The following is a 13164-nucleotide window of genomic DNA, read 5'->3' on the forward strand; positions in this document are numbered from 1 at the left end:
ATTCAGCAGTGTATAAAAGTAGATACTTTTTTCCACTTGAAAGTTGAGACAAAAGGTTAGTATACTGGATCAATTTTTTTCTTTTCTTCACTTCTTTTTCTTTTAACTTTGATAAATCCCGCCCTCCCCCTCCGCATTCGACACGCTTTTTCATCTTTATAACGACTTAATCAACTCAAAAGTAAGAATCGCTCCCTTTTTATCCCCGATAGTTTTATTCTGCACACACACACACATATATATATATATATATATTCCACATCTTAAATATGTCAACCATCACTTTAACAAAAGAATCTCATAAGAATCCCTCGAAATTCAGAATCAAGTATCAAGATTGCAAAGGTATTTTAGGTGAAGAGGAGGCATCCAAGCATAACATCAATGAACAATTGCCAACTCTTTACTCATCTTCCAAAGTTGCCATTATAGGTGCTGGTTTTGGTGGTATTGGTGCTGCAATCAAGACTCAAAAGGATTTGAAAGAGTCTGATTATGTGATTTTTGAGAGACACGACAACTTTGGTGGTACTTGGTACGCCAACACCTACCCCGGCTGTGCTTCCGACATTCCGGCTCTTTGGTACTCATACTCGTTTGCGTTGACCACAAACTGGAGCAGAGTTCAGCCACCACAGTACGAGATGGAGGAATATATGTTGAGAATTGTTGACCAATTCAAATTGAGAGAAAAGGCAAAGTTTCAAATATATATCGACAAGTGTGTCTTTGACGAGGATTCTGGCTTGTGGACTTTGTATGCACACAATGTCAAGACTGGGCAAAAGTTGGAGCATAAGGCCAAGGTTCTCGTTGGGTGCGCTGGTGGACTTGTGTACCCCAATGAACTAAAATCCAAGGGTTTAGAGACATTTAAAGGAGATTACATTCATTCGGCAATTTGGAACCATTCGGTTGATTTCAAAGGCAAGAAAGTTGTTGTAGTTGGTAATGGTTGTTCTGCAAACCAGATTGTGCCCGCATTGTTGAATGATCCACAGTATAATGTTGGTTCCATTGTGCAAATTGCAAGATCAAAGCATTATATCATGCCTCCAGTACCAAAAGCTTTGTATTGGCTTTATAGATTATTGAGCTTTAGTTATTATGGTTTGCTTTTTGTTCGTTGGCTCGTTATTCTTATTGCCGAGATGCGAGTTCCATTGTTTAAAGGAAATGGGTATCTTTCTCGACTTCTCCGCTGGATAAATACAACTGCATCTACGCGTTATGTCAAAAGAAATGTACCAAAGGAGATTCAGGACAAGATCATGCCAGACTACAAGATTGGATGCAAGAGATTGATCTTTGATTACAAGTATGTCCCAAGCTTGAATGATCCAAGAATTGAGGTGACTAATGACGATATCAAGGAAGTAGTTGAAAATGGAGTTGTTCTTACGGATGGAAGGTTTGTTCCTGCTGACATTATTGTTGCTTGTACTGGGTACAAGGTTTCTAAATCGTTCAAGTTGCCTGTTTTTAATAAAAATGGCGAGTCGTTGGCCAATGTATGGAAAGATGGCGCAAGTGCTTATCGTACAGTGTTGGTGAAGAATCTTCCCAATCTTTTCCTTATTGGCGGCCCCAATTCTGCTACTGGTCATTCATCTGTGGTGATGGCTATTGAAAATGGTATTGATTATTATACTAGGGTTGCCAAACCGGTGCTTCAAGGTAAAGCAAAGTCGGTTGTTGTCAAGCCTGAAGCATATGATACATGGTTCACCACTATCCAAAAGGAGTTGCGCAAGAGTGTGTTTGGTACACCATTTGGTGGTTGTGTTTCTTGGTACTCAGATGGTGCTGTCAACAGTACGGCTTATGCATGGAGTCAACTCAACTATTGGTATATTACCCATTTCCCCAACTACAAAGATGTGATTTATCAACCTGCTAGAGAAACTAAAAAGAAGATATAAAGAAAGAGAGGGAGCGGGAGCATGCGTGTATGCGTGTGTGTGTGTGTGAGACCCCCTTCCTTTTTCCATACATGTTAGAGTCTTGAATAGTGTTGCTAGAGCTATCTACTTTTATACATTTACCAATCCTTACAATCTTGTTTTTTTACTTACAATTTTGTATTTTTACTCAATTTCTCATTCTTCAAAGTAATAGTTCTTCTCAATGCATTTATGTATGTCTCTTGGACACCCAGTATCTTATAGTACTACATAAAACAACAACTGGAGCAAAGAACCTTCCTGCCTTCTTTCCTCTCTACCTCCCTACCTCCCTACCTCCCTTCCAAATCGGAGTCAATGTTGCAACGCGCGAGAACTTTGACTCTACAGTGCCAACAGTCCTCTGTTCTTATATGACAAGATAAACTAAATAGTTAAATAAATAAAAATAAAAAGAAAAAATTTAAGAGCACTGTATTCTATCGTGAAGAAGGGAAAGGGGAGAGAGAGAGAGAGAGAGAGAGAGAAGAAAGGAAACCATTATGACTGGAGGTTGTAAGCTAAGATTATTTTGTTTCTGTGTGTGTCGGGCGAAATTACAAAAAAAAAATAAAAGAAGAATAGGATTGTCACATGAATGCGATGGTGGGGTCTGACTCCTTCACTTTCTCCTTGCTTCTGGTTTTTTTTTTTTTTTTTTTTAGAATTATCTTTTGTTTTCCTCACCATATTGAAGGTTAAGACTGAGAAGGAGTCATTTTAAAAGAGAGTGTCAGAGATAGAGAGACAAAAAGAGAGAGAAAAAAAGAGAGAAAAAAAGAGAGACAAAAGCAATATTTGACTTCTCTTGAAAGATGAGTTTATATACACATACACATACACATGAATAGTATAGCGTTTGCCATAGAATAACACAAAGCTAATGTATTACCTACTAAACTCTTTCTTTTTTTTTTTCTTTTTTGTTGTTCCAAGCTGCAGAAGGATGCAAAAGATAAGAGATGGAAAACAGAGTCAAATGAGTGGTTTTTTTTTTTTCATTTTATTTTAAATTTCTGTTTTGCTTATTATTATTATGAAGAATAGTATTACAAGCCCATGTTTGTATACGGCAACGGGATTATAGCAGCCTTTTCTCTTCTTCAGATTTTTTATTTTATTTTATTTATTTATTTTTTTGTATCTGTATTTGTATTTGGAAACCATCTATGCCTTTCAACCGTGGGTTAAAGACAAATTGTATATTAAATATTTCATAACCCCCCATCAATCTTTCCAATTCCTATTTTCGTTTCCTCTTCTTCTTCTTCTTCTTCTTCTTCTTTTCCAGTTTTGCAGCTCTTCAGTTACTCACTTTTTTCTTCTTTCCCCTTATCAATCACAAGCATTGCGACCATGATTAGAGCCACAGCAAGATCTTTAACTAGATCATCTCCACGATCAACTACTCTAAAACTCACAAGAACATATATTCCACTGACGTCGACAGCAAAGTTATTGTCGCCATCTCAAACTCAGTCCAGGTGCATCACTAGATCACTAGCCACAGCCGATACTTCGCTGGCCAACTACGCCAAAGTCTTTAACCCAAACGCTGAAAAAGTGTCACTTGCAAATTTAGATACATTTGCTAGACGCCACATTGGACCAACTCCAGAAAATGTCAACCATATGCTTAAAACCCTTGGCTACTCCGACTTGGACGAATTCCTCGCCAATGCCGTCCCAGAACATATCTTGTTCAAACGTAAGTTGCAGATTCAGCCGCAACAAGGCTTTTCCGAACAAGAAATGTTGAAGCACTTGCATGAAATTGCAGGCAAAAACAAGATTTACAAGTCGTTTATAGGCAAAGGCTATGCCGGTACCATATTACCACCAGTGATTCAACGTAACTTGTTGGAATCACCAGAATGGTATACCTCATATACACCATACCAGCCAGAAATTTCACAGGGTAGATTGCAGAGTTTGTTGAACTACCAAACCATGATTACAAGCTTAACCGGTTTAGACATGGCCAATGCATCGTTATTGGATGAAGGTACCGCTGCCGGCGAAGCCATGAGCTTATCATTCCACCACTGCAAGGGCAAAAAACACATTTACGTCATTGACACTGAGTTGCACCCACAAACCAAAGACGTTGTCAAATCAAGAGCTGAGAAAATCGGTGTTGAAATTAAGGAATTGGAATTGGCTACGGAAGCTGGCGTCACTGAATTAAACAATATTTCAAGCAATGTCTGTGGTGCATTGGTTCAATACCCAGACACTAATGGTGCAATTAATGACTACTCTTCAATTGCCGAGATTTTACACAAAAATAAAGCATTATTTGCTATGGCCACCGATTTGCTCGCATTGACCATGATCAAACCACCAAGCTATTACGGTGCTGATATTGCATTGGGTACATCGCAGAGGTTTGGTGTTCCATTTGGATATGGTGGCCCTCATGCTGCATTCTTTGCTACTTCATCTGCATTTTCTAGAAAGATTCCCGGTAGAATTGTTGGTGTTTCAAAAGATAGATTGGGTAACCCCGCCTTGAGATTGGCCTTGCAAACAAGAGAACAACACATCAAGAGAGAAAAAGCCACTTCAAACATTTGTACAGCACAAGCATTATTGGCCAACATCTCAGCAAACTATGCTGTTTATCATGGTCCTGAAGGTTTAAAAAACATTGCCAAAAGGGTTTATGGATTTACAACATTATTGGCAAACGAAGTTGCAAAAAAACACGAAATTTTGAACAAAAAATGGTTTGACACCTTGACCGTGAAATTGAATGGAGTTTCCGCAGATGAGATCTTGAATGAAGCATTAACCAAATACGGTATCAACTTGTTCAAAGTCAACAACACAACAGTCTCTTTGCAGCTCGATGAGACTATTGAGAAGCAAGATTTGATCAATTTGGTTGAGTTGTTCACTGGTGCTGTTATTGCACCATCTGAAGACTTGCCATCGATCCCCAAAGAGTTGCTCAGAGACGACCAGATTTTGCCACACGAAGTTTTCAATACGCACCATTCAGAAACTGCAATGTTGAGATATTTGCACCTTCTTCAATCTAAAGACCTCTCGCTTGCTAACTCAATGATTCCACTTGGTTCATGTACAATGAAACTTAATTCAACAGTTGAAATGCAGACATTATCGATTCCAGGCTTTTCAGCCATCCATCCATTTGTGCCCAAAGATCAAGCCAAAGGTTATAAGGAACTCGTTGACGAGTTTGAAAGAGATTTGAATGATATCACTGGATTTGATGCAACTACCTCGATGCCCAACTCTGGTGCACAAGGTGAATACACTGGATTGTCATTGATTAGACAATACCACAAGTCTCGTGGAGAATATGAGCAAAGAAATATCTGCTTAATCCCCGTGAGTGCGCACGGTACCAACCCAGCTTCTGCCGCCATGTGTGGTTTGAAAGTTGTTCCCGTGAAATGTTTGGATAACGGTTCAATTGATCTTAATGACTTGCAGGCTAAAGCCGAAAAGCACGCAGCCAACTTGTCCTCGATTATGATTACTTATCCATCTACATATGGTTTATTTGAACCGGGTATTAAACAAGCAATTGATATTGTCCACCAAAATGGTGGATTGGTTTATTTGGATGGTGCAAACATGAATGCACAAGTTGGACTTACCTCGCCCGGTGATCTTGGTGCCGATGTGTGTCATTTGAACATCCACAAGACATTTGCATTGAGTCATGGTGGTGGTGGACCAGGACAGGCGCCTGTTTGCGTTAAAGAACACTTGAAACCATTTTTGCCCAAGCACCATTTTGTGAACACTCCACATTCAACTGCTGAATCGATCAAATCGGTCAATTCTGCGCCTTATGGAAGCGCGTCTGTTATTCCCGTGTCATATTCGTACATCAAAATGCTTGGTGCAGAGTCTTTACCCTATGTCTCCACAGTTGCCATGTTGAATGCCAACTATATAATGGAGAAGCTTAGACCTTATTACAAGATTCTTTTTGTTGACCCTGAGGCTACATCTAATGAAGGCTTGAAGCATTGTGCGCATGAGTTTATTTTGGATCTTCGTGAGTTCAAGAAGCAGGGCATCGAGGCCATTGATATTGCCAAGAGATTACAAGATTATGGATTCCATGCACCAACAATGTCATTCCCAGTCAGTGGTACATTGATGATTGAGCCTACGGAATCGGAAAACCTTGCTGAGTTGGACAGGTTTATCGACTCGTTCATCTCGATAAGAAAGGAGATTGATGCCTATATAGCTGGTGATTCCAAGGGACAAGTTTTGAAGAATGCTCCACACTCGTTACAAGATATAATTAGCTCGCAGGACTGGGAAACTAGAGGCTACACCAGAGAAGAGGCTGCATACCCATTAGAGTTTTTGAAAGAAAATAAGTGCTGGCCAACTGTGTCTAGATTGGACGATACATATGGTGACATGAATTTGATCTGTACCTGTCCTTCAGTAGAAGAGCTTGCTGAAGAAGGGTTGTAAACAGAGATTTCAGCTTCGATGACATTATAACAATTTTCAAAGAAAGGTGATGAAATTTTTATAGATTATTAATATATTCAAAAAGTTTGGCATTGTAATTATTATTATTGTTCTTATTACTACTATTATTATTATTTTACTATTATCATTCTCGTCATATCCTTTGCTGACTAAATCGAAGTTTGATTTAAGTATCAGATTCATGGGATACTGGTGGTGTAAACTTATAAATTGTGGGATTTGTTATCTTGACGGACTTGTTGTTGTTCTACCAGGTCAGAATTTGAAACCCAAAAGGAAAAGAAAAATTAAAAAAAATTAAAAAAAAAAAAAAAACAAAAGGAATGAAGGAACAATCTACGGGGAAAGAGTGTGACGATGTTTGTATTGTTTGTGCGTATAATGTGAGGAGACGATAAGAAAGGAGCGGGAAGGACAAAGTTGGAAATCAAATAGTATTGATGGTTGCTTATATAATCAAGATTGATATATTAGTATGAGTATTAGTGTGAGTGTGAGTGTTTTTAATTCTTTTTTTTTTTGGTTTTTTTTCTTTTCTTTCTATTCTTTCGAAATACTTCAAATTTTTGACTCCCGCTCCTTGTCTCCTTCAATAAGTAAGGTCTCCGCATGTTCTCGAATGGTGAGCTAGGGGAACAACAATAAATTTTACTCACTCAACACTGGATTTTTCTTTTCCACAAGCAAGCAAGTGATATAAGGTACTTTCTTAAACTTTTCGCTTTCCGAAGCAATTGCTGGCAATTGCATAATCATATACATTTCTCACAAGGTGGTGCACTGGCATCATAACCACCCCCAAACTGACTTTCAAAAAGGTTACTTTGTTTTCTAAGAGCCACGCGTTCAGTGTTTTCCACAGACTCCACATACATCCAAAGTCTACTTTATAATGGAATACTGGTACAGCAACTCCAATCACCGGAAGAGAAACTCTGTGAGTGGTAATGGCGGCAGCAATAATGGGATTAACCTTGCTTCCACAGGCAACCTTTATGTCTCACCCACTTCAAACCTATCTCCATCTTTTGAAAATGCGTCTTATCTGCCAAACCTTTCACAGCAACAGCAACAACAACAGCAGCAACAGCAACAGGCTCATTATTTGCAAGCATCAACGATAGGTGGAGTGGGATCTGCAATGTCAAGCAGAGTACCCCCTCATTCACATCTGCATCATCACCACCATCTGCATCTGCAACTGTTTTTGCAACAACTGCCGTATAATCAAAAGGGCGGAATGCGACCACCATCGCAACATCCAATGTATCAACTGGGTATGCCTCTGTTGCAACCTCCCACGCTGGCAAATAGTAGCAGTGCTGGTAGTGTTAGTGGTAGTGGTAGTGGCGGCGGCAGCGGCAGCGGAGGTGCACCCAGCTCTCCTTTGCAGCAAATGATGGCTACTTCGCCTTCAAATCAAACTGCCGTTTCAATTGGCGGAGGCGTGCCACAATCGAATAATGCATACAGCACGATTGGAGGAAATGGGAGTGTCGGTGGCGATAGAGTTGCCGGGTTTTCACCAGGTGTTGTTCCGACTCCTTCGACCACGCCAATGGAGCGCAATTCCTACTATTTCAGTCAGTACCCACTATTTGCAACCGATTGGGTATCTGTAAATGGAACTGAGTGTATAGCTTTGGGCTCATACAAGGAAGGGTTCACAAACAAGCTTGAAATTGTTTATGGATATGAACAAAATGACAACATATACTCTGCAACCACCCCTGTTTTGGACAATTATGCCAGTGCGGGGTATTACGATGATGCTGATCTGCACCGACACAATCCAAATGGTACAAGCAGTGGGGATAATGGATTTTTGTTTCGCAAAGTTGCTGATGTCAACTTGGAATACCCTATAACACACTTACAATGGGACCCATCCATGCTTGGAGATAACGGTATTGGAAAACAGGGCGGAGGTAGTGATGGTTTTAGCGCAACAAGGTTGGCTGCATCTAGTGACTTATTACGGCTTTACAAAGTAAATGAATCGAGCAATGACAATTTTCAAATTATACAAACTCATACCCTTTCCAACAATACAGTGTCAGCAGCAGCAGCTGGTACAGGGGCAGGAACAAATGGCCAAACTCTTGGTGGGAAAGATGCAGTTAATACCGGGCCACCAGTTACTTCCTTTGATTGGAATAAAACAGACACCAACATCCTTATAACATCAAGTGTTGATACAACGTGTACAGTTTGGGATCTCAACCGATCGCACCCATATGACGAATTAACTGACTCAGCAGTTATAAAGACGCAGTTGATTGCGCACGATTCGGAGGTGTTTGATGTTAAATTTATCCACAAATCTACAAATGTCTTTGCATCAGTAGGGAATGATGGGTCAATGAGAGTTTTTGACTTGCGGTCTTTGGAACACTCTACAATTATATACGAGCCAATTCCTACCCCTGTTTCATCCCATAACAAACCAGCTTCTATAACAGGTAATGCGGGTTTATCGTCTTCATTTCCTGGCCAGCTTCATCTGGCAAATTACAACTCCAAGGCATTATTAAGTTTAGCTACTAGTAATATTGATCAGCATCATATTGCTACCATTGGCGTCAACTCGAATCAGATAATTATCATAGACATGCGGATGCCAGGTTTGCCCATGGCTATAATCGATGCATCACCTACGATGCATCGTGGTGGCTCTTTTCAGACACAGAGATCTGCTTTTGGAGGTGCTGGTGCTAGTGCTGGTGCTAGTGGTTATCGAGGACCCGCAGTCAATTCAATTGCATGGCATCCGACTTCAAATTATCTACTCAGCGGTGGCGATGATTGTCAAGCCTTGGTTTGGGATATCAATAATCTTCATCTTGGTGGAAGCACTAGTGCTAGTGCTAGTGCTAGCGCTAGTTCAAGTTCAAGCTTGAACAATGCTAACCCAAGTAACAATGCTAATGGCGGAAGTAGTGGGAATGGAAGTGCAGGCAGTGGTCTTGGTAGTAAAGTTATCGATACTCCGGTACTTGCTTACGAAGAGGATTTAGAAGTAAATAACGTTTGTTGGAGACAAAATGCTGGGGATTATATGGGTGTTGTTAGTGGAAAAGGTTTCCAGGCGGTGCTGATTTAAGAATTGAAGAAAAGGTTTTACGTTGTCCATTGATGAGGTGGAAGGGTGAGGAAAAGAAAAGGAACGAGAAATGAATGTAAGTAAAATGAAAAATTAATAATTAGTTAGCAATATATATATATATATATATATATATATACCTGGCTTTGTCTTTTCCGATACGTTGAAATTTTTCTCAAACTTTTTCAGCGTTTCTGCCTACTTTTGTTTTCTATTTTTAATTTTGTTTTCATTAAAAAAAAGAAAGAAACGGATTTGGAAGTAATCTATAAATCAAAGAAACCGCATTTACTTATTAATTGAGTTGGTTGTGTGATATATGTCAACATTTATTTCTTCATATTCTATTTTGTTGGCCGTTACGAGAAAGAATTGTTAGCTCAGAGGTGAAAATTGGTGGTTGGTGATTGTGAATGAAGTATTAAATTATTCTAAAGACTAATCCACAAAGCTGAGTGTTTAAGCTCTTCTAAGCTTCGAAGATATAATATTTTCCCGCAAATAAAAAGATATAAGAGTATATTCTAAAGTCTATTTTGCAATTTTTAGTGTGGTATAGTGTAGTGTAGATAAATTATAATTGATCCGAAATAAAACTATAAAAAGTACAAATGCTAAATAATGATTTCAACCATCGAGATACGTTTTTTTTTTGGTTTCTTTTTTTTGGTTTCTTTTTTTCATCCTTCAAGAACTTCTACATCCTATATCAAGACCAGCTCGTATATGAATCTCTATTGGGGGAAAAAAAAAAGAAGAGAGAAAAAGAAGGAAAAAAAAAATAGTACCATTAAATAAAAAAAAAAATGAAAGAGAAACTCACGTTACCAACTCGTCAATTCTCATTCTCTTTGTAGCTGAAGTCAATCCATCCGGCTCTTCGCTCGAGCAGCGTGTGCTTGTTTCCTCGCCGTCTTTCATCTCTGCGTCTTGTTTATACTCCTCGACATTATGGACTTGTAAATGTTTGCTTTGCTGTTGCTGTTGTTGCTGTTGTTCTTGCTCTTCTTCGCCAGTCACCCACGATTCAACTTTTACAAGTTGCTCACTAAAAACATTCGTCAATTTAGTAATCATATCCAAGCTCTCCTTGGCAAATACAAATACTCTATCGTGGCCGTCGCCCATCTCATTAGATCTTTGTAAGGAAGCAGGCAAGTGTAAAATAATGTCACGGATAGTGTTTTTCAATTCATATTCTTGAATTACAGACGAGTGATGGGATGAAGTGGGTGTCAATGAATTGTTATTTCCATCTGTGTGGGTGTTGGTGTTGGTGCTGGTGCTGGTGCTAGTGTTGGTGTTGGTGCTGGTATTTGTACTGGTACTACTGTTGCTGTTAAAAGTAACGTTTCCGTTAATATCTGCTTGTTGGGCTATGGTGGGCGGTATTGCTTGATTTAGCGTGCTCGGACGGAAGTTTGAAATCAAGTGAATGATTTTCTTTACCGTGGTAACTATTTCAGATTTGGTCTTTTGTGCAGCTTCGTCGGTCGAGTATGGCACTTGCTGGCTTTCGTGTGATTGCTGAATTTGCAACTTAACTCGTTCTTCTCTTACAGCTTCTTCTGTCTCGTTAATCTTTGTTTGTAGGAAATTGAGTTTAGAATTAATATTGGCGTTTGCAGCTCGTAAAATATGGATACAAAATTGGAGTCTCTTTTTAACATCAATCGATGTTATTGATGTGTTTGAGGAGTTGCTTGCAGTGGAAAACCTTCGTTTTTTTGGCTTATGATCGTTTGAAACCACTGGTGTAAGGTTGATTGAAGTTGCTGCTGAAGAGATCGAAGATGACTGTTTCCTTGACGAATTGATTTGCTGAAACTGGTGTCTTGTGTTTAGATTATCCTCAATTTTTGTCACCACGGGTATTGCTGCAGCCTCGACAATTCCAGCAGCATAGTTGAAAGATGGATAGTTCCTTTTTGAGTTTTCATAATACTTGACTGCATTCATAACAATTGGATGTTTGGCTACCATTGATACTGTAGATACCAAGGGGTGTCTACGTGGTAGACTTGTGCCATTGCCATCCGTATCGTCATTTGCATCTTCAGTCGACATAAGCGAGGCTGCGTCGCCTTCTGTTGTCGCAATTGTTTCAATATCCAGTGGTGGAGTGTTGCTCCTTGTCAATTGAGTCAATGCTTGAGCTGCTGAGTAGTCTTGCTGGTTGTGTTGATTATGCGGTCCTTTTTCAAGCTCTTTATGTTGTTGTTGTTGTTGAAATTGTTGTAGTTGTTGCTGATACTGGGCCAATTGCTGGTAAGAACGTTGCTGATTTAATGGTATTGATGGTAGTTGAGGCACATCTGGAGATGTATGGTGGAAGTTATAATCGCGGTGAACGTTTTCGTTTTCGTTGTTGCTGTTATTGTTGTTATTGCTGGTGATATTTCCTGAAATGGCTGGTAACGCTTTGATATCCAGTAAACTTGTGGATGTAGTTGGTGGTGCTTTTGAGTAAGGTGGTGGCGGTGGTGGTGGCAATATCTGTTGCTGTTGTTGTTGTTGTTGTTGCTGCTGATGTACTGAGGACATCAATGGAATGGGAGATGATCTATCTGACATCGTAGTAGTGTTAGTGTTAGTGTTGGTGTTGGTGTTGGTGTTGGTGATAGCCCTGGTGCTGTGAAGTAGTGGTTATACTATGGTTATACTGTAATTATATTATTTCCAGGTTGTGATCGTTGTTGTTCTTGTGTGTTTTTGTTTTTGTTTTTTTTTTCTCCACGGGGGATGATTGATTAATCACTGCGACTAATTTCGTTTTCCGTGTGGCTGCTCACTAGATAATGTGTATATATGTGAGGTGATTTGCGGATCTTGTGTTGATGTAGCCAAATATATATATATGTATATATGTATATATGTATATTCACCACTGTATAGTCTTGTTGTTGAAGTTATCCAAAACGAAAATCAGAAGCTGGAAAAAGAAAAAAGAATTTGGTAGTGATGGTTTCAAAAGTGCTGCTAAATATTCGTAGTTATCAACAAGGAGTGTATTTAGAGCAGGGTGGTCGCGTGGTTAAGTTGGTAGATGCGGTAGTTGCAGTGTGTGTGGTGGGACTATACTGTATTATTCTTTGCTATCAGTATAGTATGAAACAATAAATGGGGGAAGGAGGAGGAGAAGGAGGAGGAGTTTAATCGTTATTGTTGTAAAAAAGTATCTCAAACGATTTCAAGAGGATACTCTACAATGGTTGGTACAGGTCAGTTATGGGGATTGAATATGCTACTTATATTTATATATCCTTTATAGTGCTGTGTATTTTATTTTATCACAGTCTCACTTGTACACTACACTACACTACACTACACTACACTACACACACACACACACATATGTACACAAAAAAAAACGTATCCTTACACACAGAGACAGATTCTTTTTTTTTTATTTTTTTTTATTTATTTTTTCCGGTGTTTATAAATTTCTGCTTCGACTGTCCTGTGAATTTTTTCTTTTTTTTGTTTTTTTTTTGGTTCTTCACATGTGACCATACACCATATAACCTTCATAAAAGGATTACAAGTACTGTTGTTAATACCACAGTGTGCAGAGACTTTTATTTCTCTCTTTTTTTTTTTTCTTTTTTTTTTGGTTTTCTTTTCTTT

General features: G+C 39.0%; 4 protein-coding genes across 4 annotated transcripts; 3 read left to right on the plus strand and 1 right to left on the minus strand. All coding sequences in view use genetic code 12, as the record gives it.

The window, feature by feature from the left end:
• Positions 1–269: 269 nt before the first annotated feature.
• PVL30_000562 (uncharacterized protein) lies at positions 270–1922 on the plus strand (the record flags this gene model as incomplete). Its single annotated transcript, XM_001528007.2, has 1 exon — positions 270–1922. One exon carries the CDS (start codon positions 270–272, stop codon positions 1920–1922), a length of 1653 nt encoding a protein of 550 aa, XP_001528057.2.
• A 1377-nt stretch (positions 1923–3299) lies between these two features.
• On the plus strand, positions 3300–6413 carry GCV2 (glycine decarboxylase subunit P; the record flags this gene model as incomplete). Its single annotated transcript, XM_001528008.2, has 1 exon — positions 3300–6413. The coding sequence occupies one exon, from the start codon at positions 3300–3302 to the stop codon at positions 6411–6413; it is 3114 nt and encodes a 1037-aa protein (XP_001528058.2).
• A 913-nt stretch (positions 6414–7326) lies between these two features.
• On the plus strand, positions 7327–9537 carry PVL30_000564 (uncharacterized protein; the record flags this gene model as incomplete). Its single annotated transcript, XM_001528009.2, has 1 exon — positions 7327–9537. The coding sequence occupies one exon, from the start codon at positions 7327–7329 to the stop codon at positions 9535–9537; it is 2211 nt and encodes a 736-aa protein (XP_001528059.2).
• An 819-nt stretch (positions 9538–10356) lies between these two features.
• On the minus strand, positions 10357–12111 carry OPI1 (transcriptional regulator opi1; the record flags this gene model as incomplete). The annotated part of the gene is made up of 1 exon (XM_001528010.2): positions 10357–12111. The coding sequence occupies one exon, from the start codon at positions 12109–12111 to the stop codon at positions 10357–10359; it is 1755 nt and encodes a 584-aa protein (XP_001528060.2).
• Positions 12112–13164: the final 1053 nt, after the last annotated feature.

Source organism: Lodderomyces elongisporus, chromosome 1, assembly GCF_030384665.1.
Source record: "Lodderomyces elongisporus chromosome 1, complete sequence".
In the NCBI taxonomy this organism is placed as follows: Eukaryota; Fungi; Ascomycota; class Pichiomycetes; order Serinales; family Debaryomycetaceae; genus Lodderomyces; species Lodderomyces elongisporus.